This window comes from Cynocephalus volans, chromosome 7 (assembly GCF_027409185.1).
Source record: "Cynocephalus volans isolate mCynVol1 chromosome 7, mCynVol1.pri, whole genome shotgun sequence".
In the NCBI taxonomy this organism is placed as follows: domain Eukaryota; kingdom Metazoa; phylum Chordata; class Mammalia; order Dermoptera; family Cynocephalidae; genus Cynocephalus; species Cynocephalus volans.
Genome location: NC_084466.1, coordinates 2,991,175 through 3,010,917, shown reverse-complemented (window position 1 = coordinate 3,010,917; position 19,743 = coordinate 2,991,175). Strand labels below are relative to the sequence as shown.

Genomic DNA, 19,743 nt, shown 5'->3' with positions numbered 1-19,743 from the left:
CTTCAGGAAGTTGGCTCATAATATGTGTGTTTCGATTTGCACATGTGGTTTGCAGATGGTGGATTACCATTGATGTGATCTTTAAAATTAGTTTGAGTGCTTTTCTAATTGGGGAACAGTTTTTAAAATATGTTTAAAAAGCCATCAAAGAAGAGGTATAAGATGTTTTTGAATAAGGCTCCAAAAGCAGATGGAAAAAACCTAAAAGCTCTTATGTGGCTGCTGTGGTTTGAATGTTTGTCTCCCCCAAATTCATATGTTGAAATCGCACCTCCAAGGTGACAGTATTAGAAAGTGGGGCTTTTGGAAAGTGACTAGGCTCATGAATGGGATTAGTGCCCTTATAAAAGAGACCCAGAGAGGACCCTCACCCCTTCTGCCATGTGAGGGTACTATAAGAAGATGTCCATTTATAAGGAAGTGGGCCCTCACCAAACATGGAATCTGCTGGTGCCTTGATCTTTGACTTCCAAGCCTCCAGAACTGTGAGAAATAAATTTCTGTTGTTCATAAGCCACCCAGTCTTTGGTATATTTTTATAACAGCTTGAACAGACGAAGCCAGTGTCAAGAGAGCATAAAAAGTGGTACGCTAAGAAAAAGTTTGTATATCCATGATAAGGGCTGATATCCCAAATACGTAAATAGCTCTTACAGATCTCTCAAAATCCCCTGAAATCAACGATTCTCCAGTCCCTCCTCTGGCCCAGGCTGTGGGGAAGTTTGTGGTTCCTTCATCCTGTCACGGTGTTGCCTGCTCTCGGACTGTGCCAGCCTTGACCCTTAAGGCACCACATGCCATTGTAAACCCGCATTAGATTTGAACAGTCACACACTTAGGTGTATAAGTGTATGGATCAGACCGTGTTAATGGTGGAAAGAGGGGTCATGGAGCTGTAAACCAGGGCTTGGCAAACTGTTTTGTAAGAAGCTGGGTGGGGCTATCAGAGGTGCTGGAGGCAGAGTGCTCTCGCAGCTGCTCCGTTGTCGTCGTGACAGCAGCAGAGATGCTGTTCACCAGCCAGCCACACTTAACGCTGCTTTCTTCTTCCAACTGTATGAGATATGTGTGTGTATATGGAAGTGTAAATCACAGAGAAGTTACATAAAATCATTCCACTTGTACCACTAATAAGTTACCTCTATTCATATTGTGGTATATTTCCTTTTAGTTTTCAGGAGTACACAGTCTCCCACTCACACCTTTTTCCTTCTACTTTCACAAAGTTGGCATTAGAGTTCACACCGATCTTGCACGTTACTTCCTCCCGAATGTCTACGGTAGGGCAGAATGCTGCCCGTCTCAGTGGAGCATGGCAGTGTGGTGGGGCCATGTGCTCAGCTCCTGGGGTCGGAACCCGCCTTTCATCTTGTCCCTTGTAAAGACCTCCCGTCACTTTTACATGTTTATTCTCACAGAGTAGCAGGGTCAGATTGGGCTCTGGAACCAGGAAAAGGAACTTGACCCGTTCTGGACCTCTGTCTTTATTTGGAGAGTGCTCTCCCTGAATACCTGCTTCTGTGGCATCACTTGGGGGTATTTTGTATTGTGAGCTCAGCCCAGAACAGGGAGGAAGAGTTACTAAGTAGTCAGAGTGTTCTTAGGGGTCACGGTTATGTTAACTGGTAGGGATGGAGCCTGTGAAGTGTGATCCAAGGATTGCTTTCCCAGGAGCAGCGGAAGTAAGATAGAATCATAGTTAGCTTATTTCAATATGAAAGGTTTGTTTTAAAAGGGAATGGTATTTGGTGCTATTTCAAATCTAAAGTAATGTTTTTATAGAGACCACTGAAGATGTTTTGGGGTTGTGGATAATTAAAATTGGTTACTGTTTTATTTCTTAGAGCTTATACTGTCACATCATTTACTGGTTTTCACATTTAACCACACTCATGAAATCCTTGGTCAGCACCTACTTGTGTGTGAGCGTCTCTTTCTCTTGGTGGTTCTGCAGAGGCGTTACTCTCCTCTCTGGTCCTCAGCAGAGACCTGCATGCCCAGCAAGGGAGAGGCCTCGTGTGGCTCTTCTGTCTTGCTCTCCCTATACCTTCCCCCACGGTCTCGCTCTTGTTTTATGACTCCTGAACCTTGTGAGGAGCTGGGAAGCGCCGTGAGTTGTCTGAGCAGCTGAGCTAACTTGAGCTTTCATTTAAAGCCCTTCCGAGTCTTTTGTCTTGCCTTAGCGGAAGCTGGTGTCTCAGGTCCACTGTGCTTCAGCATTGTGAAGACACTGCCCAGCCACCATGCCTCAGCCTTCGCCAGCTGTCCGGTTCATCTGTACACGGGGGGTCGTGAGCAGAAGGAAAATGCCCAGAATCCGTCGCAGCTCCTGGGAAGGAATTCTGGGTGTGGCTGATGCCTGGGCTTTGTGTGGGGCAGGAGTTGCGGGCAGTGGCTGGGTTGGTTCTGTCCAGCACGTGCGTCATTGTGTCTGGCAGAATTTAAAGACTCCATCTACTGGGTGTTTCCAGGGATCTTAGTATCTCCTCTTTAGCCACCCTCTTTCGTTGTGAACATAGCACAGTGTGAGTTTTGACTCATTCCTGCATTAAATGTATTTAAATTGGGTTTTGACCTTTTACTAGGTAGACCTGCCTCACATTGAGCATTGCCACTTTCCCTTAGCTTCCATCATTTCTTGTGTGCTTCTCTAGATACTCATTTGTTGGCGGTAAGCTGCTTATTTCTATTCGTAAGTGTTCACTGAAATAACCACTAAGGAACTGATTTATTGATTTAGCAGCTTCTTTTTGCATGCCCACTGGGTGCCAGGCACTGTCTTAGCAGCTTACAGGTAAGGCACACTTCTGTATGGTTGAGATTTGCAGAGAATAAACAAGGTAGCCAGCAGGAGACTTCCTGATGATCATGGAGGCTGTGCAAAGGCCAGTGAGAGTGAGGGGGTAGTGAGGACGCTGAGGGTTGGCCAAGGCTGTAGGACCCCACGCCTGGGAGGACCTCTCTGGGGGTGGGGGGTGACCTTTCAGGTGAGAAGTCCCATGCAAAGGTGAGGGAAAGAGCTTACAGGCAGAAGAATGGCTGGTGCAAAAGCCCCAAGATAGAGTTGATCTGGTGTGTCAGAGGACGAGGCCGCTGAGGCTCAAGTGTTGAGTGCTGTGGGTGAGGGGGCAGATTCAGGAAGGGGCTGAAGGAGGGCCCGGGGATGGTCTCACAGGCTTTTAGTACGTCTGCTGCAGCTGCTGCCACTAGTGCCTTTCTGTCCCAGGTGCTTTACACGTGTTATCTCATTAAATCCTCACAACAGCCCTGGGAAGTGGCCACGATCCATTCCTAGTTGTAGATAAGGACACTTGTTGAGGCCGCACAGGTGTCTATTACCAGCTCCACGCTCTTCCCCAGGACACTGAGCTCCTCCTCTGTAGGCTGGTGGTAGAAGTGTGGTCTTATTCTAGTTGTGGTGAAAAACTACTGGAGGATTTTAAGTTCCTGATCTGTTTACACTTAAAAAATATGACTTGCTGCTGAGAGAAGAATGAGCTGTCGACAAGCAGAGATGCTTTTTGCTGTACAATTGCTGTTTACTTTTGAGGTCCGTAAGGCATTTTCTGTTTGGGAATTGTGTGTGATGTGCAGCTGTGTGCACAGGGGGTCTGGCTGGCTGGACTAGCTCTTGGGATGTCTGCTCCACCTGCTGTGCCGCCTCCTCTCCTTTCTCTTCGTGTCCTGCTGCCACCTGCCACTGATGCGCTACTTTCCTGCTCACGTGGCCTGGGAGGGTTCCTGTCAGGCAGGGCGTCCCATCCAGGAGCCTGACCATGATGGGACCTCTGCCCCTTCCATCCCTCACTGGTGCTCCTGAACTTTCGGTTCCAGTTGTGTCAAACTATTTGAGATGTCCCTAAGTAGTATGTGTTAATTAGCTTATTTTACAAATACATGGCCCGTGTTCTGTGCCATGTGCTGTTCTGGTGGCTTCACACGTATTAACTCATTTAAACCTTGTAACAACTCTTATGAAGTATGCTCCACTTTAGATGGGAATCAAGATGCTGAGAGGTCCAGGAATGCTGCCAAGGTCTCACAGCTAGCAAGTGGTGGGGCCAGGCTGTGAATGCCTGCTGCATCTGCCATATGGGGCCGTTTTGATGCACTTCCTCCCTTTGTACTAGCAACGCACTTATTTCTGTGTCCACCTGCACAGCTCTAGTCTTTAAAGCCAGCCAAGACGTCATCCCTGTTGGTGCTGCTTGTTTTCTTTTTGGATGGCTTTTGCTGCTTGCTTCTGTCTGTCTGTGACACTTTCAACACAGTGTCATTCCTTATATACCTGTCTCCCTTACCTAATGGTAAGTTCCTCGAGGGCAGCTTTGGTGTTTTATTTTTTTTAAAGTATTGTTTATTATAAGCATGTTATTATTACAAATCGTGATTTTTCTTTATGCCCTTTACCCAACTTGTCCCTCTCCAACCCGCCCCCCCCCCAGCATCTCTCGTATTCTGAAAGTTCAAGGAATTGTTTAGGTCCCATCCAGAGACCATGGGGTGCCCATCCAGGGGTCTCAGATACCTCATTAATAGCGCTCAGTGTCCCCCCAGGATGCTCCATCCTGGGATCTCTGGTCGTCCCATTCAGAGACCATGGGGCGCCTGTGCAGGATTGTAGCAAAGGGGCTCAGTGTCTGCACCACCCCATCTGTTCTCTTTCATGGTGTAGCCTTTTCTCCCATCCCCGTCCCCATTCATACCTTTATTCTTCTTTCTCATCAGTACTTAAACTTTTATGTTTTATTTATTCCTTCAGGGCCTTGCTTTATAAATTCATTCTAGCCAAAGTGTAGGTAAACAAGGAGCCTTTTTATCTGTGTCAAATAGCTCATATGAACTGTAGCAGTTTATCACATGGGTGCTGCCAGTCCTGATACACGAGGGTCAGATTGAGAGATAACGGGCAGCTGTTGGGCATCCCTGCTGCTGGCTGTCCTGTGTAGCCTGGCTGGTTGTTGGCTGGTCCTGGCTCCTGTTCTTCTTGGTGCTAGCTTACCTTTGGCAGAGCACCAGAGAAGGCAGCTGGGGTTCTGTAGGCTCTGCTTCTCTGTGTTTCTGGGAAGACTCTTAGACTTACACGTTACTGTGGAGTTTTAGAGTAGGAAAGGACCTCAAGTCTGGTTAGAAAACTGTATCTGGCAAATTTCTAAACCTTTGTTGAGAAGGTCCGCCAGAGAGCAGCAGCGAGACAGAGAGTAAGTGCTGCGTAGCCTCTTTCCCTGTCCCTCGGTGGTTCTGCATTGAGGGTTATGGGTCAGGAAAACATCCAGAGCTTTCTCAGATCCTCATACAGGGACAGGACATTTCCAGTGACCACTGTGGGAGACCTTGGGGAATCTTGGAATGGGTGGTGTGTGTGTATTGAAGAAACCCACGTGTGGGTTTGTGTCGTCATCATCTCTCTCTACCCTGGAAGGAGCCCAGACTCTTCCTCCTGTTGCAAAGTGGTGATGGCCCATCAGGAGTTTTGGAAGCTGGACTCAAGTGGGAGTATAAGAGATGAGACATGCCATCACTGGATAGGATGTGTTCTGCATGCAGTTGGAGTCTAGGGAGGAGGGAGGGCCACACCTCTGGAGAATCTGCAGGGTCTCCAGAGCTGAGCATTGTGTTTGCAGGTTCCCATGTTAGGTAACACTGCCACTGCTCTGGTGCTTGCTTGTCTGGGCCAGCCCAGCTGACCACAGATGTCCTGGGAATGTCGCTGGCAGGGCCTCTCACTGGCCTCAGGCAGGTTGTCATTGGCCCAGAATAGGTAAAAGACGTGTTTTTCTGTGTATGAAATATTCATTATCTTGAATATGTTAGGTCATATGTGCATTTTTCAGTTTGCTGTTGAACAAGGATATTCAGTGTTGGTCAAATGGTGGTGAAAACAGCTTTACTGAGGGTGTGTGTTTTTATTTTCCAGTAAGTCTCTGTGAAAAATGAAACAGTCGTGACTGATGAGTGGAACAGTACGGAGGGTCTCAGGAACCCTGTAGCAGCACAGCTGCCTGTTCCTCTGTCCGTGGCACATCCTGCAGTCGCTCAGGGTCCGCTTCCCACCTCACTCCCCTCTTCTACTTCCTGCTTCCCACCTTTTCTGAGTCTAATAAAACAGGTTTCTTTGATTATCTTTTAGTCATCACTTTTATATTTTCATTTGAAAACAAACCAAGAAAATCCCAGGTTGTCTTGTAGGAAGGGGGAAGTCCCCCTCCCTCTTTCTCTTGACAGGTACTTGCCCTGAAGCACTTTGAGTTCCTGAGGAGTTTCTTTATGTCCTGGGAACCAGCAACAAGACAGGTTCCCAGTGAATAATTAAGAAACAAACAAACAAACAAACAAACAAAAACCAACAAAACAAAGCCCGAGTCCTTTTCAGACCATATTTAGATATAAAATCTGCACTTGGTATGTTTTAAAAAAATAACTTTCTTATCCAGAATATGTATTCTGACCAAATTTATATTAGTCTGTATTGGGTGTTTTCTCTGATAGTTTAGAGAAACTAACTGGTCCTCCAGTTGAGAAGTGGTGCTGTGGTTCCTGTGGCCATCAGTGTTTTTCCTCTTCATTCTGAGCAGGTGGAGTGATTGCTCTCACCTTCAGGGAGACTTAAGGTTAGACAGACAGTGCCTACCTGGGTTTCAGAGTGTGAGAGCTTAAAAAAAAATAGTGACTCCAGGTTCCCCTGCAGAGTGTCTGATATGATTAGTTTGGTATTTAAAGCTGACCAACTGGGCCCTTTAAAGGTCGGGTGTAGAGAGGAGCATGAGAGATGCCTCTGGGAGAGGGAGCCATGTGGTTTTCCCATGCCTGCAGAAGAGCAAGGAAGTGCTGCCTAGCATCCAGAGGCAGAGAGGAGTTTCTCATTGCAAAACTAGGGCAGCCCAGCTGTGCTGGGAGTTTGAAGGAAAATTAGTGTGGCAGCAATTGAGATCTTTAAGAAAAGATGTCAGGCCTGTCAGGATTGTTCATCTGGGTGCTTGTTTATAGGAAAGACCTATGAGTGATGGCAACTGCTGTTATTTTTCTACCTAAAAGAGAGGCTAGGTATGGTGAGGGGATGCTAGAGAGAGCCCATAGTCCCTTCTCCTCTTAATTTTTAATTTTGAGAAGTGTAAAGCTAACAGGGTGTGGAAGACTAGAGTAGTGAACATGCATGTATCTTTCGTGTAGACCACCAAGACTGGCACTTTGCCCTTTGTTTCTCTCTCTGTGAGTTCAGACACACCCATTTGTATTTTATTTTACTAACCATTTAAATCATGTTGGAGACCTCATGATATTTACCTCTGAATACTTCAGACTGTACATCTTAAATGTAAGAATATTCTCTTATGTAACTACAGTGCTATTATCATACCCAAGAAATTTAACCCTCTTTTAATAATGTCATTTTTATGTGAACCATATTCAAGTTTGACATTTTTGAAGAATCCAGGCTTGCTCTCTTGTAAGAGAGTGCCCTACAGTCGACATGCTTTGATTCGGGTTGGACATTTTTGTCAGGAGTTCTACATAGGAATATTCTGTACATGCCACTGTGTCATATCAGAAGTACACTACCTTACTCTCCATTACTGATGTCGCTCAGCTCCATCACTTGATTAAAGTGATGTCCACCAGATCTCTCCATTGTAAAGGTGCCTTTTCCCTTTGTACTTAGCCATCTGTGGGTGATACTTTAAAACCTGTGAACCCCTCCCCACCACCAGCCTTTCACCCAGTACTTCTGTATCCAGTGATGATTTTTGCCTGAATTACTTACTGTTTTGGTGGTTGCCAGGTAGTACCCAGGCCTTTTGATATAAGGCTGCCCTTGGGACCTCAAGCTCTGTCAGTAAGAAGCATTTGAGGATGATGCTGTGCATCTAAGCTAGAAAGTTGTGTGCGTTTCGGGATATGGAAGAGAAGAAAATATTATTCTGCTTTTAAGAATCCAAAGATTTTATGGTGTTATTTGTGAACTTAGCCAGTCAGTTCTGAGCTCTCTGTTACTTTTTTATGAGCTTTTCATTATCAAGCAAAAAATCAGTCTCTGATTCACACTGAAGCCATGAACTGAATTTTATTCATGTGGGCCTCAGGTGTAAATAGAAAAAAGTTAATTGGTAAAGAAAGATCAAATACAGATAGAACAGCTTCCATTTTATGTATGAGAAGAAATGGTGCACATGCAAAAAGAGGTAGAAATGTACTAATAATTTTAAAAAATGTATGCCAACTGCTTAGTAGTAATAGCTCCTGCTTCCTGAGTAGCTCCTCGGTGCCAGACCTGCTAGGAGGCAGTGTTGCAGGTCAATGCAGTTGTCCCACCACAGCAGGAGACATGGAGATGTAGAGAGGTGAGAAATATGCCTGTGTCTAACAGTTACTAAGTAGCAGAGTTGACATTTGAATCCAGGTTTATGGAGATTCCAAAACTTCTAAATTTGAAGTAAGTTGATGCTCCAAGAAGGAAATGGTAGCTGTACAGTTGGTGGAAGATTATAGACAATTGGGCGTTTGATCATTTTAGGAAACTATGTAATGCAATGTCCGTAACGTTCTGCAGTTTGAATTTTTAATAAATGTGTTCATACTGATGACATAAATAATCTGCTCTATGCAACTGGAAGGAAATTTACTTAAGATTTAGGATGTGTAATTGCAAAAATGTTAGTTTTTCGACATATTCCCCATAATTTTGGTATGAAGCATAACTCAATTAATAGCCATTTAGTATAGTGAAAGATTTATTACTTGGAAAATAAAGAGACTGAAGCAAATGAATCATTAGCAAGGTTGAGTAAATTCTACCCACTTTATATTTACTAATGGTGTATCTCTTAGTGGTGAATTTATTAAAAATTCAAACTGTACAACAACTTTATGGATTGCATGTGTACTGGTTATAAAATAAAATGCATTTTTTATTATTGTTAAGAATTTGAACACTGATCAAGTGGAGGTGTAAGAAGGACCAGGACAAAGCAGCTTTGGGACTGGGAGATTTGCGTAGTAAGAGTTTCATGCTGTCCCAACTTCATATTTTACATTCCTTTGCCAACAGGAGACCTGGAAAATTACCTTCTTCCTGTTCTTTCAGCATTTTATTGAAATATTAGATTAGGACCGGCCCCTGGAGGAGGTGAGGTCATTTCATGTGACTTGGAGCATTACTGGGAAGAGATGGGATGCCATCAAGAGCACCTTGGCTGCAGCATTTCTTGGGTAGGTTGTAAAAAGCTGAGGAACACAGCTTGGATTTCATTGTGAGTGGAGAACTTGGATTATTTCTCCAGGTGGTGTTAATCAGTTTGCACACAGTTGTGAGGAGATCTAACGCTGTGCCTGGCCCTGCGGGAGTGCACGGATGAGCAAGGTAGTTGGACTGGAGCATTATAGAGAAGTGCATGGAACTGAAAGGAAATGGAAGGAACACACATGACTGGTGCACAGGGCTGAGGCCACATGTACTGAAAGAGCAGGATAGTGGGCATGGGGTTGTGATTTAGGGGGAGAAGCACTTCCAGATGGAAGAATGAAGCAGCGTGGGGAAAGCCTGCTGCTGCTGCTGCTTGGCTGGCATCTGGGTTTCTCAAGTTGGTTTGTTGAGTGGAAACCAACAAAACCTCCTGGATTTGATGAACCGTCCTAAATGGGACTTAAAGGGGAGTCTGAACTGCCTGTAGCATTCTGGGTCCTATCTGCTAGGGGATGAGATAAACCTGATATTTGTTCAGATGAAGCATATTTGGTAGCAGGGGCCGGGCAGTAGCTGCCGTGAAGGAGCTTCTGTGAGCGTCGGGGCTGTGGAAGAAGCACAGCGTGTGTGTGCTTGATCATTCTCCGGACTGCCCAGGCGCACGAAGGACACTAAGGCTTCTTTCCTGATGCACATCCTGAAACTGGAACCAAGAGCCAGAGAGGAGTGCTGGCCAGCTTTCAGCAGTTATTGAGACGTTCTTTAAAGATACTGTTATGTTAAAAGTTGAGCCTATTGTTGACGTTCTTATCTTCATGTGTTTAATCTTAAGCAGTGTAGAAGAGAAGAGGGAAGAGTTGTTAGTACAGTTATAGTCTGTGAAGAGGAATTACAGACGGAGCAGGTGCTTCGGGGGAGCCTTTCACTGTTAATCTTGGAGATTGCAGTAGGTGTGGAACGAGATGGTCAGCCCAGCTAGACATGTGCCCAAACGTTTTAGAAAGAGATTTTTTTTTTTAAGTTAAGAGAAATTGGGCCCAGTACTAGGAACTCAAACATACACCTACAAAGCAGAACTAAGGCCAATAAATAGTCAAGAGTTATAAGAAGCAGTCACGTGAGGGTCACATTACGTCCTTGTATCCATGCTAGCAAGCTTTGTTAAATGGTACTTATTTTGAGGTAAGGATGCAGTGTGCATATACTGAGAATTGGTGATTAAATGGAGAAGGACAGACAGATGTAGCATTTTATAATGTTTAGATGAAAGAATTGGCACCTAAGTTATTTTTAAACAAAAACATTCTCAATGAAAAATCATTTGGTCACAAGCTTACTTTTTCTTTATTTTTTTCTTCTCTCTGAAACTGGTGAGCTTTTCACTTCGATCTGGTTGTTCCTGGTGGCATCTACGCTCAAGTCACTTCCCAAGCACCATCTGCTGATCTGTCTTTTCTGGTTACTCAAACTCCCTTTGAACTTTTCATGTCTCCTAGTGAAAGTTATATGGGCACAGCATCGGATAGTTTATAAAGAATGTGTACTTTCTCATTTTATCATTGTCATATCTAATTGTTAGGAAGCCTTGTGGATATTTACCTATAAAATCCTTTTCTAGTCCACTTCTTTTTCTTTCTCACTGTGGGTTCCTTGGGTTAATCTCCAGTAAAGGGAAGGTATGCAGTACACTTCCCCTGCCCCAGCCTCTCGCACAACCCCTTCTGTATTCCAGTTTTTGCTAATTGTGCTCTTTTATGATTTTTGATTTTTCAGTAGTTGCCTTTATAATTTTAAATAATGTACCAGAAATCTGTATATCTTTTTTTCTTTTGGTGGCTATCCCATAAAGGAATCCAAACCCCTGACCCTGGTGTTATAAGGCCGTGCTCTAACCAACTGAGCTAACTGGCTAGCCCCTCCAAAAATCTGTATTTCTTGATTTATCATCTTAGTCTTTCCTCCTGTGTGAAATATGAGAAACGGTGGCTCTCCACTAGGTCTGCTGCGGTAGGGCCGAGGAGTGGCCCTTTGTCTCAGCCCAGTGAGGGTGGACATCCAGGCTCCCCTCTTGGCCTCTACCATTGAGGGTAGGACTGCATTTTTTCCCCTTGGTGTTTGGTTGAGGTAGGGTGGTTATTGTCGAAAAGTTTTCTGTACTGTGGGCTGCTCCTTTCCTGGTCCTTTGGCTAGAGAAGGCAGGCTTTTCTTTGGGGCTGTTTTCGTCTGTGCCCATTGGTGTTTCTGGGTTGCTGACTTCTTCAGTGCCCAGTCTGTGGCATTTGAAGCAAAAAGAAAAACCATATTTTTCATATTGTTTCTTGGGCCCTGAAGCCCTTGCCAGCCTGCCTTCTCCTCTGTAGCTTTCTGAGTCTTACATTTGTTTTATATGTAGCTTCCAGGGCCTTTAGCTGCATGTAGCTGGAAACATGGGGAGGTGTGTTTTCTGCATCTTCTTGGGAACCAGAAGTTGGCTGTTCTCTTCTGTGCTGTTATTTTCTGCGGATTTGGTCTTCGTCAGTTATACCTGTCTGTGACTAAAGATCCAGTCAGGTGGTATCGGTAGCTGACATGACTGTGCAGTCGCATGGTGGGACATTGGTCCAGAGGGCTTTACTGTGGGGGTGTGGCCAGAGCAGCAGGGAGAACTCAGTGGGAAGGCTCTGGGTAGATCTCCATGAGCAGAGCCAAGGGGATGGAATTCTACACCTGTTTCCCACGCCACACTCCAGGTAGGGGACGGTCCAGGCTTTGTTCTGGTGGTTGAGTTCTGAGGGGACTTCACTTCTGGGAGGATTGTCTTTCCGTTTTCTTCCTCTTAGTGTCTGCCGTACGGGTCTAGTAGCACCTCAGGGTCATCTCTTGTTTGAGTCCGGTGCCAGCAGTGGCTTCTCCGCAGAGAGGGGTCTGGGTGCTTGGCTTCCTATCCAGGAGGGAGGGGCTGTCGTAGTGACACTCCTAAGGTGCATTGCTCGTCCCCTTCTAGCTGTTAGGTGACTCCCCGGTGCTGCTCTGAACTCTGTGAGGCCATTTAGATTCCATCTACTCCCTGTCCTCAAGAATTTCTTATTATTTATTTATTTTAAAAAGATGACCAGTAAGGGGATCTTAAAATCCCTTGAGCTGGTGTTGTCAGCACCATGCTCTCCCCAGTGAGCCAACCGGCCATCCCTATATAGGGATCCGAACCCGTGGCCTTGGTGTTATCAGCACCACACTCTCCCAAGTGAGCCATGGGTCAGCCCTAAGAATTTCTTATTTTGACTGTTCCACCAATTGTTGAGAGCTTTTCATTTCTGTCATTTCAGTGGCACCTGGTATGGGTGGGAGCCAACGTGCTTGTGGACACCAGCATGAAACATTTCTCCTGTGTTTCAAGTCATGGGAGGTACTCTTCGCCTTCCTAGCACTCAGTGTTAACACTGCATGTACTGTTAGCTCAAGCAGGTGTCGTGTCTCTGCCCAGACCCTTCTCTGTGATAGTGTTCAAATTATGGTGACAGCCAGCTATTCTTTGCAGGCCAGCATCCCTAGCACTTGAAGATGGAAGTCTAGTGAATGAGTGTGGGCTGCATGGGATGCGTGTGCCATGGATTGTGTCTGAGACTGCCCCTCACCCTGCTGGGTGCTGCCCAGTCAGCCTGTGTGACCTGTGTGGGACTCTGCTGTCACCTGAGGCAAATGGCTCCCCCTCCCTGCCTGCTTCACACTTCTCTCCCCTGGCTGGCAGTGTGGCTTGTGGGCGAAGCCTGACTGACTGGCTCATATCATGGGTCTGCCTCTGTAACCTTTGTCACGCTGTCTGTAATCTTTGTCATGCTGTCTTTGGGAGGCTCCTTCTCCTTGTCTGTAAGGTTGATTGGCGTGCTGTCTAAACAGCACGCACACAGGGGTCCTCAGATGAGTGGCTTTCCTCCTTTCTCCCCTGCCTGACAGTGCTGCACCTTCCCTGATGTGTCTTGTGTGAGATTGCTTGCAGGCTGGAGAAGGGAGAGCTGCTGCCGCTTGCTTAGAGGGGCTGTCTCGCCTCTCTTCTTGCTGCTGTGCCCCGGCTCCTCCTCCGCTCCTCCTGCCCCTTCCGGGAAACTGCCTAAAATCTTTGGTTATTTCTTTTTTGAGTATGTGTTCCCCATCCTAGTGTTTGGGTGTTGATGCAGTGGAATCCACAGACTTGAATAAGATTTGGTTCTCATTTTAAACTGAGATAAATTGTTTGGGGGAACCTTGGGTGAAAGTGCTATAATTGATAGAATCCATCATCAAACTTTAATTTTATCCCTGGGGTGTAGAAGTAGGTGGAATTAAGTAAAATTATATTTTTAAACTTTGCAAACCACGCTCCAGAACTGTGCCAAAAGTAACAATCTCTTGCATCAAAAATAGCCTCCTTGTGAACTCATTGGGGGAACTGAGCGGACTCGAGGCATTTAGACTATTAAAGCTTCAGTGAGTTGAGAAAGTCTTCAGGCCTACATTACAGGGGTCTCTCCACTAGTATTGAGGTGGTGAAAAGGGAGGAGAAGGAAAAAGACCTTTCTGTCCCACTGTTCTCTGGCATTTTCTTTCTGGGTATACCTAGAAGTGTGATCAGCCAGTGAGGACATTTAGGTGCAAACCACCTTACCTCTTTTTGTGCGTCTGTGTTGCAAGGTGGGGCGAAGTTGGTCGTGCTGGGTGCTGTCTGCGTTTGTGAGGCCCAGCCAGGTTGCTGTGACTTGGTGAGAATGTTGGGGAGGGGCATGTGTGTGAAAGCAGTTGTGATGGAATAGAGATGACAAGGGAGTCATTCTGCACCAGGCTGTCTTTGTGTGCGTGTGTTCAGTCTTAGTGCTGGAAGCTGTTGGTCAGCACCAGGAGCTGTCTGTATGCGTGTGTGCCTCTGAAATCTCATGTTCGTGAGCAGGTCTGCTAGGACATCGCATACAGTACCGTTGGCTGCTTGTGCAGCTCTTCTTGCTCTACCTCGCTGGCCATGGAATTGGCTTGCCTGATGGGCCACAGGAACATGGGACTCAGGTGAGGCCAGTGAGATGCAGCTGACATTGCTGACTTGGTGGCTATGAGCCTGGGGCGACTGGTGGTTGTGTTGCCTTGGGAGGGAGACCAAAACTGTAGCCCACATTGAGGAGAGTGGAGTAGAGTCAGCTGGAGAAAGCTTCCTATATTTGAACGTGTTGCTCTTGCCATTCTTGACATGTTAGTTATGTGAACCAATAATTTCGTTTTTTCTTTAAGCCAATTTGAGTCGGGTACAGTTGTTTGCAATGGAGATATTCTAACAGGATCTTCATTATATGGTCTGTTTTGCAATGTAAAACAATCTGTTTTGAAACGTAAAGTTTGTTTTCCTGTTTTTATTATATGGAAGATATTCCCGATTTTCAGTAGTAGCTGGGAATTTGGAAGCCACTGACCTTGGGGTATAGGTGGGGGAGGCTTTCAAGTTTCGCTGAATGTTCAGATGTCCTTCTGTTACCTTAGGGAACCCTGTCCCATTTCTTTGTCAAGTTGTGTCAGCACTCTGCAGAATGGCTACTGTATCTGACGTAACTGGTGAGAAGGACTGGTAACACACATTGAGGAGAACAACGTAGGACTTCAGTGGTGGCAAGATCGTCTGGTGACTTTACAGCCATATCTTCATGGTTCTGATACTCCTGCCTTGTACAAGTGGAGCCTTGTTCTCTTTCCCTTGAGTATGGGCTGGACTGGTGACTCTTTTTTTTTTTTTTTTTTTTTTAGGTGCACTCCATAATCTTTATTATTTTTTTTTTCTTTTTAAAAATTTTATCAGTATACAATGTGGTTGATTATTGTGTCCCATTACCAAAACCTCCCTCCTCTCTCCCATCCCCCCTCCCTCCCAACAACCTCATATCTGTTCGCTTGTCCTAACAACTTCAAGGAATTGTGATTGTGTCTTCTCCCGCCCCCTTCCCAGTTTGTGTATTTATTTATTTTTAGCTCCCACAAATAAGTGAGAACGTGGAATTTCTCTTCCTCTGCCTGACTCGTTTTACTTAATATAATTTTCGCTAGGTCCATCCATGTTGTTACAAATGGGAGTATTTCATTCTTTTTTATAGCAGAGTAGTATTCCATTGTGTAGATGTACCACATTTTCCGTATCCACTCAGCTGATGATGGACATTTGGGCTGGTTCCAACTCTTAGCTATTATAAAGAGTGCTGCAGTGAACATTGGAGAACAGGTATACCTTTGAGTTGATGATTTCCATTCCTCTGGGTATATTCCCAGCAGTGGGATAGCTGGGTCATATGGTAGATCTATCTGGAATTGTTTGAGGAACCTCCATACCATTTTCCATAGAGGCTGCAACATTTTGCAGTCCCACCAACAGTGTATGGGAGTTCCTTTTTCTCTGCAACCTTGCCAGCATTTATCATTCAGTTTTTTGGATATTAGCCATCCTAACTGGGGTGAGATGGTATCTCAGTGTGGTTTTGATTTGCATTTCCTGCATGCTGAGTGATGTTGAGCATTTTTTCATGTGTCTATTGGCCATTTGTATATCTTTCTTTGAGAAATGCCTGTTCAGCTCCTTTGCCCATTTTTTAATTGGGTTACTTGTTTTTTTGTTGTAAAGTTGTTTCAGTTCCTTGTATATTCTGGATATTAATCCTTTGTCAGATATATATTCTGCAAATATTTTCTCCCATTCTGTTGGCTGTCTTAACTCTGTTAATTGTTTCTTTTGCTGTGCAGAAGCTTTTTAGCTTGATATAATCCCATTTGTTTATTTTTCCTTTGGTTGCCCGTGCTTTTGGGGTCGTATTCATGAAGTCTGTGCCCAGTCCCACTTCCTGGAGTGTTTCTCCTATGTTTTCTTTAAGAAGTTTTGTTGTTTCATGGATTTAATTCTTTAATCCATTTTGAGTTGATTTTGGTATATGGTGAGAGGTATGGGTCTAGTTTCATTCTCCTGCATATGGATATCCAGTTCTCCCAGCACCATTTGCTGAAGAGGCAGTCTCTTCCCCAGTGTATAGGCTTGGTGCCTTTGTCAAAGATCAGATTGCCATAGTTGTGTGGGTTGATTTCTGGATTCTCTATTCTATTCCACTGATCAGTGTGTCTGTTTTTATGCCACTACCATGCTGTTTGGGTTATGATAGCTTTGTAATATAGCTTAAAGTCAGGTAGTGTTATGCTTCCAGCTTTATTTTTTTTGCTTAGAATTGTTTTGGCTATGCATGGTCTTTTGTTATTCCATATAAATGTCTGGATAGTTTTTTCCATTTCTGAGAAAAATGTCATTGGAATTTTGATGGGTATTGCATAGAATTTGTATATCACTTTGGGTAGTATGGACGTTTTCACAATGTTGATTCTTCCAATCCAAGAGTATGGGATATTTTTCCATCTTCTTGTGTCCTCCTTAATTTCTCTCAGCAGTGGTTTGTAGTTCTCATTATAGAGATTTTTCACCTCCTTGGTTAACTCAATTCCTAAGTATTTTATTTTTTTGGTGGCTATTGTAAATGGGCAGGCTTTCTTGATTTCTCTTTCTGCATGTTCACTATTGGAGAATAGAAATGCTACTGATTTTTGTGTGTTGATTTTGTATCCTGCTGCTGTGGTGAAATCATTTATCAACTCCAAGAGTTTTTTTGTAGAGGCTTTAGGCTGTTCGATATATAGGATCATGTCATTTGCAAACAGGGACAGTTTGACTTCATCTTTTCCAATCTGGATGCCCTTTATTTCCTTCTCTTCTCTGAGGTGCTCTGCCTAGTACTTCCAGCACTATGTTGAGTAGGAGTGGTGAGACAGTGGGCATCCTTGTCTAGTTCCTGTTCTTTAGGGGAAAGCTTTCAGCTTGTCCCCATTCAGGATGATATTGGCAGTGGGTTTATCATGTATGGCTTTAATTATGTTGAGATACTTTTCGTCTATACCTAACTTGTAGAGAGTCTTTATCATAAATGAGTGTTGAATTTTGTCAAATGCTTTTTCAGCATCTATAGAGATGATCATATGGTCTTTGTCTCTGATCTTATTGATATGGTGTATCACATTTATTGATTTGCATATGTTGAACCAACCTTGCATCCCTGGGATGAATCCCACGTGATCATGGTGTATAATTTTGCATATGTGTTGCTGTATTCTGTTAGCTAGTATTTTATTGAGGATTTTTGCATCTATATTCATCAAGGATATTGGCCTGTAGTTTTCTTTTTTCGTTGTATTTTTATCTAGTTTTGGTATCATGGTGATGTTTGCTTCATAGAATGAGTTTGGAAGAATTGCCTCTGTTTCAATCTTTTGGAATAGTTTGTAGAGAATTGGTGTCAATTCCTCTTAGAATGTCTGGTAGAATTCTTCTGGGAACCCATCTGGTCCTGGGCTTTTCTTTGTTGGGAGCCTTCTGATAACAGCTTCAATCTCTTTTATTGCTATTGGTGTGTTCAGATTTTCTACATCATCTTGGCTCACTTTTGGTAGTTTGTGTGTGTCCATAAATTTATCCATTTCCTCCAGATTTTCAAATTTGTTGGCATATGGTTGTTTATAGTAGTCACTAATGATTTCATGTATTTCTGAGCTATCAGTTGTAATATCACCTTTTTCATTTCTAAGTTTTGTTATTTGTGTCTTCTCTTTTTTTTAGTTAGCTGTGCTAAAGTTTTGTCGATTTTATTTATGTTTTCCAAAAAACCAACTTTTTGATTCATTGACCTTTTGTATCATTTTTGGGGTTTCAATTTCATTAAGTTCTGCTCTGATCTTATTGATTTCTTTCTGTCTGCTAACTTTGGGTTTGTATTGTTTTTGTTTTTCTAGTTCTTTAAGGTGAAGTATTAGGTTATTCACTTGCCATCTTTCTATTCTTCTGAAGTGAGCATTTAATGCAATAAATTTCCCCCTTACTACTGCTTTTGCAGTATCCCACAGGTTTTGGTATGATGTATAATTGTTTTCATTAGTTTCAATAAATTTTTTGATTTCCTGTTTGATTTCTTCTTGGACCTATATATCATTAAGTAGAATACTGTTTAATTTCCATGTGTTTGTATAGTTTCCAGAATTTCGTTTGTTATTAATTTCTAATTTTAATCCATTGTGATCTTAAAAAATACATGGGATAATTCCAATTTTTTTGAATTTGTTGAGACTTGATTGGTGACCTAACATGTGATCTATCCTGGAGAATGATCCATGTGCTGATGAGAAGAGTGAATATTCTGAGGTTGTTGGATGGAATGTTCTGTAGTTATCTGCCAAGTCCAGTTGATCTAGAGTGTTGTTTAAATCTTGTGTTTCTCTGCTGATTCTTTGCCTAGATGATCTTTCCAATATTGATAGTGGGGTGTTCAGGTCCCCTGCTATTATGGATAGTGTTTATCTCATTCTTTAGGTCTAATAGAGTTTGCTTTATAAATCTGGCTGCTCTGACATTGGGTGCATATATATTTATGATTATGTCTTCTTGATGGATGAATCCTTTTATCATTATGTAGTGGCCTTCTTTATCTCTTTTTATGTTTTTTTTTTAAAGTCTATTTTATCAGATATAAGAATAGCTACTCTGGCTCACTTTTCATTTCTATTTGCATGGTATATCTTTTTCCATTCTGTCACTCTTAGTCTGTGTGTGTCTTTATAGGTGAGGTGGGTCTCTTGAAGGCAGCATATAGTTGGGTCCACCTTTAAATCCAGTAAGTCAGCCTGTGTCTTTTGAGTGGGGAATTTAATCCTTTTACATTAAGAGTTGTTATTGAAAAGTGTTGATGTACTCCTAGCATTTTGTTGATTTTTGTTTGGATGTCTTAAGTTTCTTTTGGTCCTTTCTTTCCGATTTACTGTTTGTCTTCTGTATTTGTTGGTTTCTTGGGTTGTGAATAAACTTTTTTTTTCCCTCTTCATTGTTAGCATTTTTATTTTACTAGTGGGTTTTGATTTTTCTTGAGTTTTTATGGCAGTGGTAGTTATTTTTCAGGTACCAAACCCAGTACTCCCTTGAGAATTTCTTGTAAGGGTGGTCATGTGGTAGTGAACTCCTGCAGTTTTTGTTTGTCTGAGAAATAATACTATTTGCCCTTCATTTTGGAAGGATAACCTTGGTGGGTAAAGTATTCTTGGCTGGCAATCTCTGTCTTTTAGTATTTTTAGTGTATCATCCCATTCCTTTCTGGCTTTTAGGGTTCATGATGAAAAATCTGATGTTAGTCTGATTGGGGCTCCCTTATAGGTAACTTCACGCTTCTTTCTTGCAGCTTTTAAGATTCTCTCTTTGTCTTTGAATTTTGCCAATTTGACTGTAACATGTCTTGGAGAAGACCTTTCTGGGTTCAATACGTTTGGAGATCTTTGAGCTTCCTGAATCTGAAGATCTCTGTCTTTTCCTATACCTGGGAAGTTTTCTTACACTATTTTGTTGAATATGTTTTCAATGCAATCTCCTTTTTCCTCCCTTTCTGGAATACCTATGACTTGGATATTTGAGTGCTTAAGGTTGTCTGTCAATGTTTTTAATTCTTTTTTCTTTTTTTTCTGTCTCCCTATGTTATTACAAACAGCCTATCTTCAAGATCAGAAGT

General features: G+C 43.3%; 1 protein-coding gene across 7 annotated transcripts in view; it reads left to right on the top strand.

Annotated features, from left to right (window-relative positions):
* ARHGEF7 (Rho guanine nucleotide exchange factor 7) overlaps positions 1-19,743 on the top strand; it is a 158,913-nt gene that overhangs the window by 41,418 nt on the left and 97,752 nt on the right. Inside the window, exon 2 of one of the 7 annotated variants that reach the window (XM_063103172.1) lies at positions 12,487-12,566. The exons of the other annotated variants lie outside the window; for them this stretch is intronic. Coding sequence (XP_062959242.1) covers positions 12,498-12,566 — 69 coding nt within the window. The 5' untranslated portion in view covers positions 12,487-12,497. The remainder of the gene's footprint in view (positions 1-12,486; positions 12,567-19,743) is intronic. 7 annotated transcript variants of the gene reach the window in all.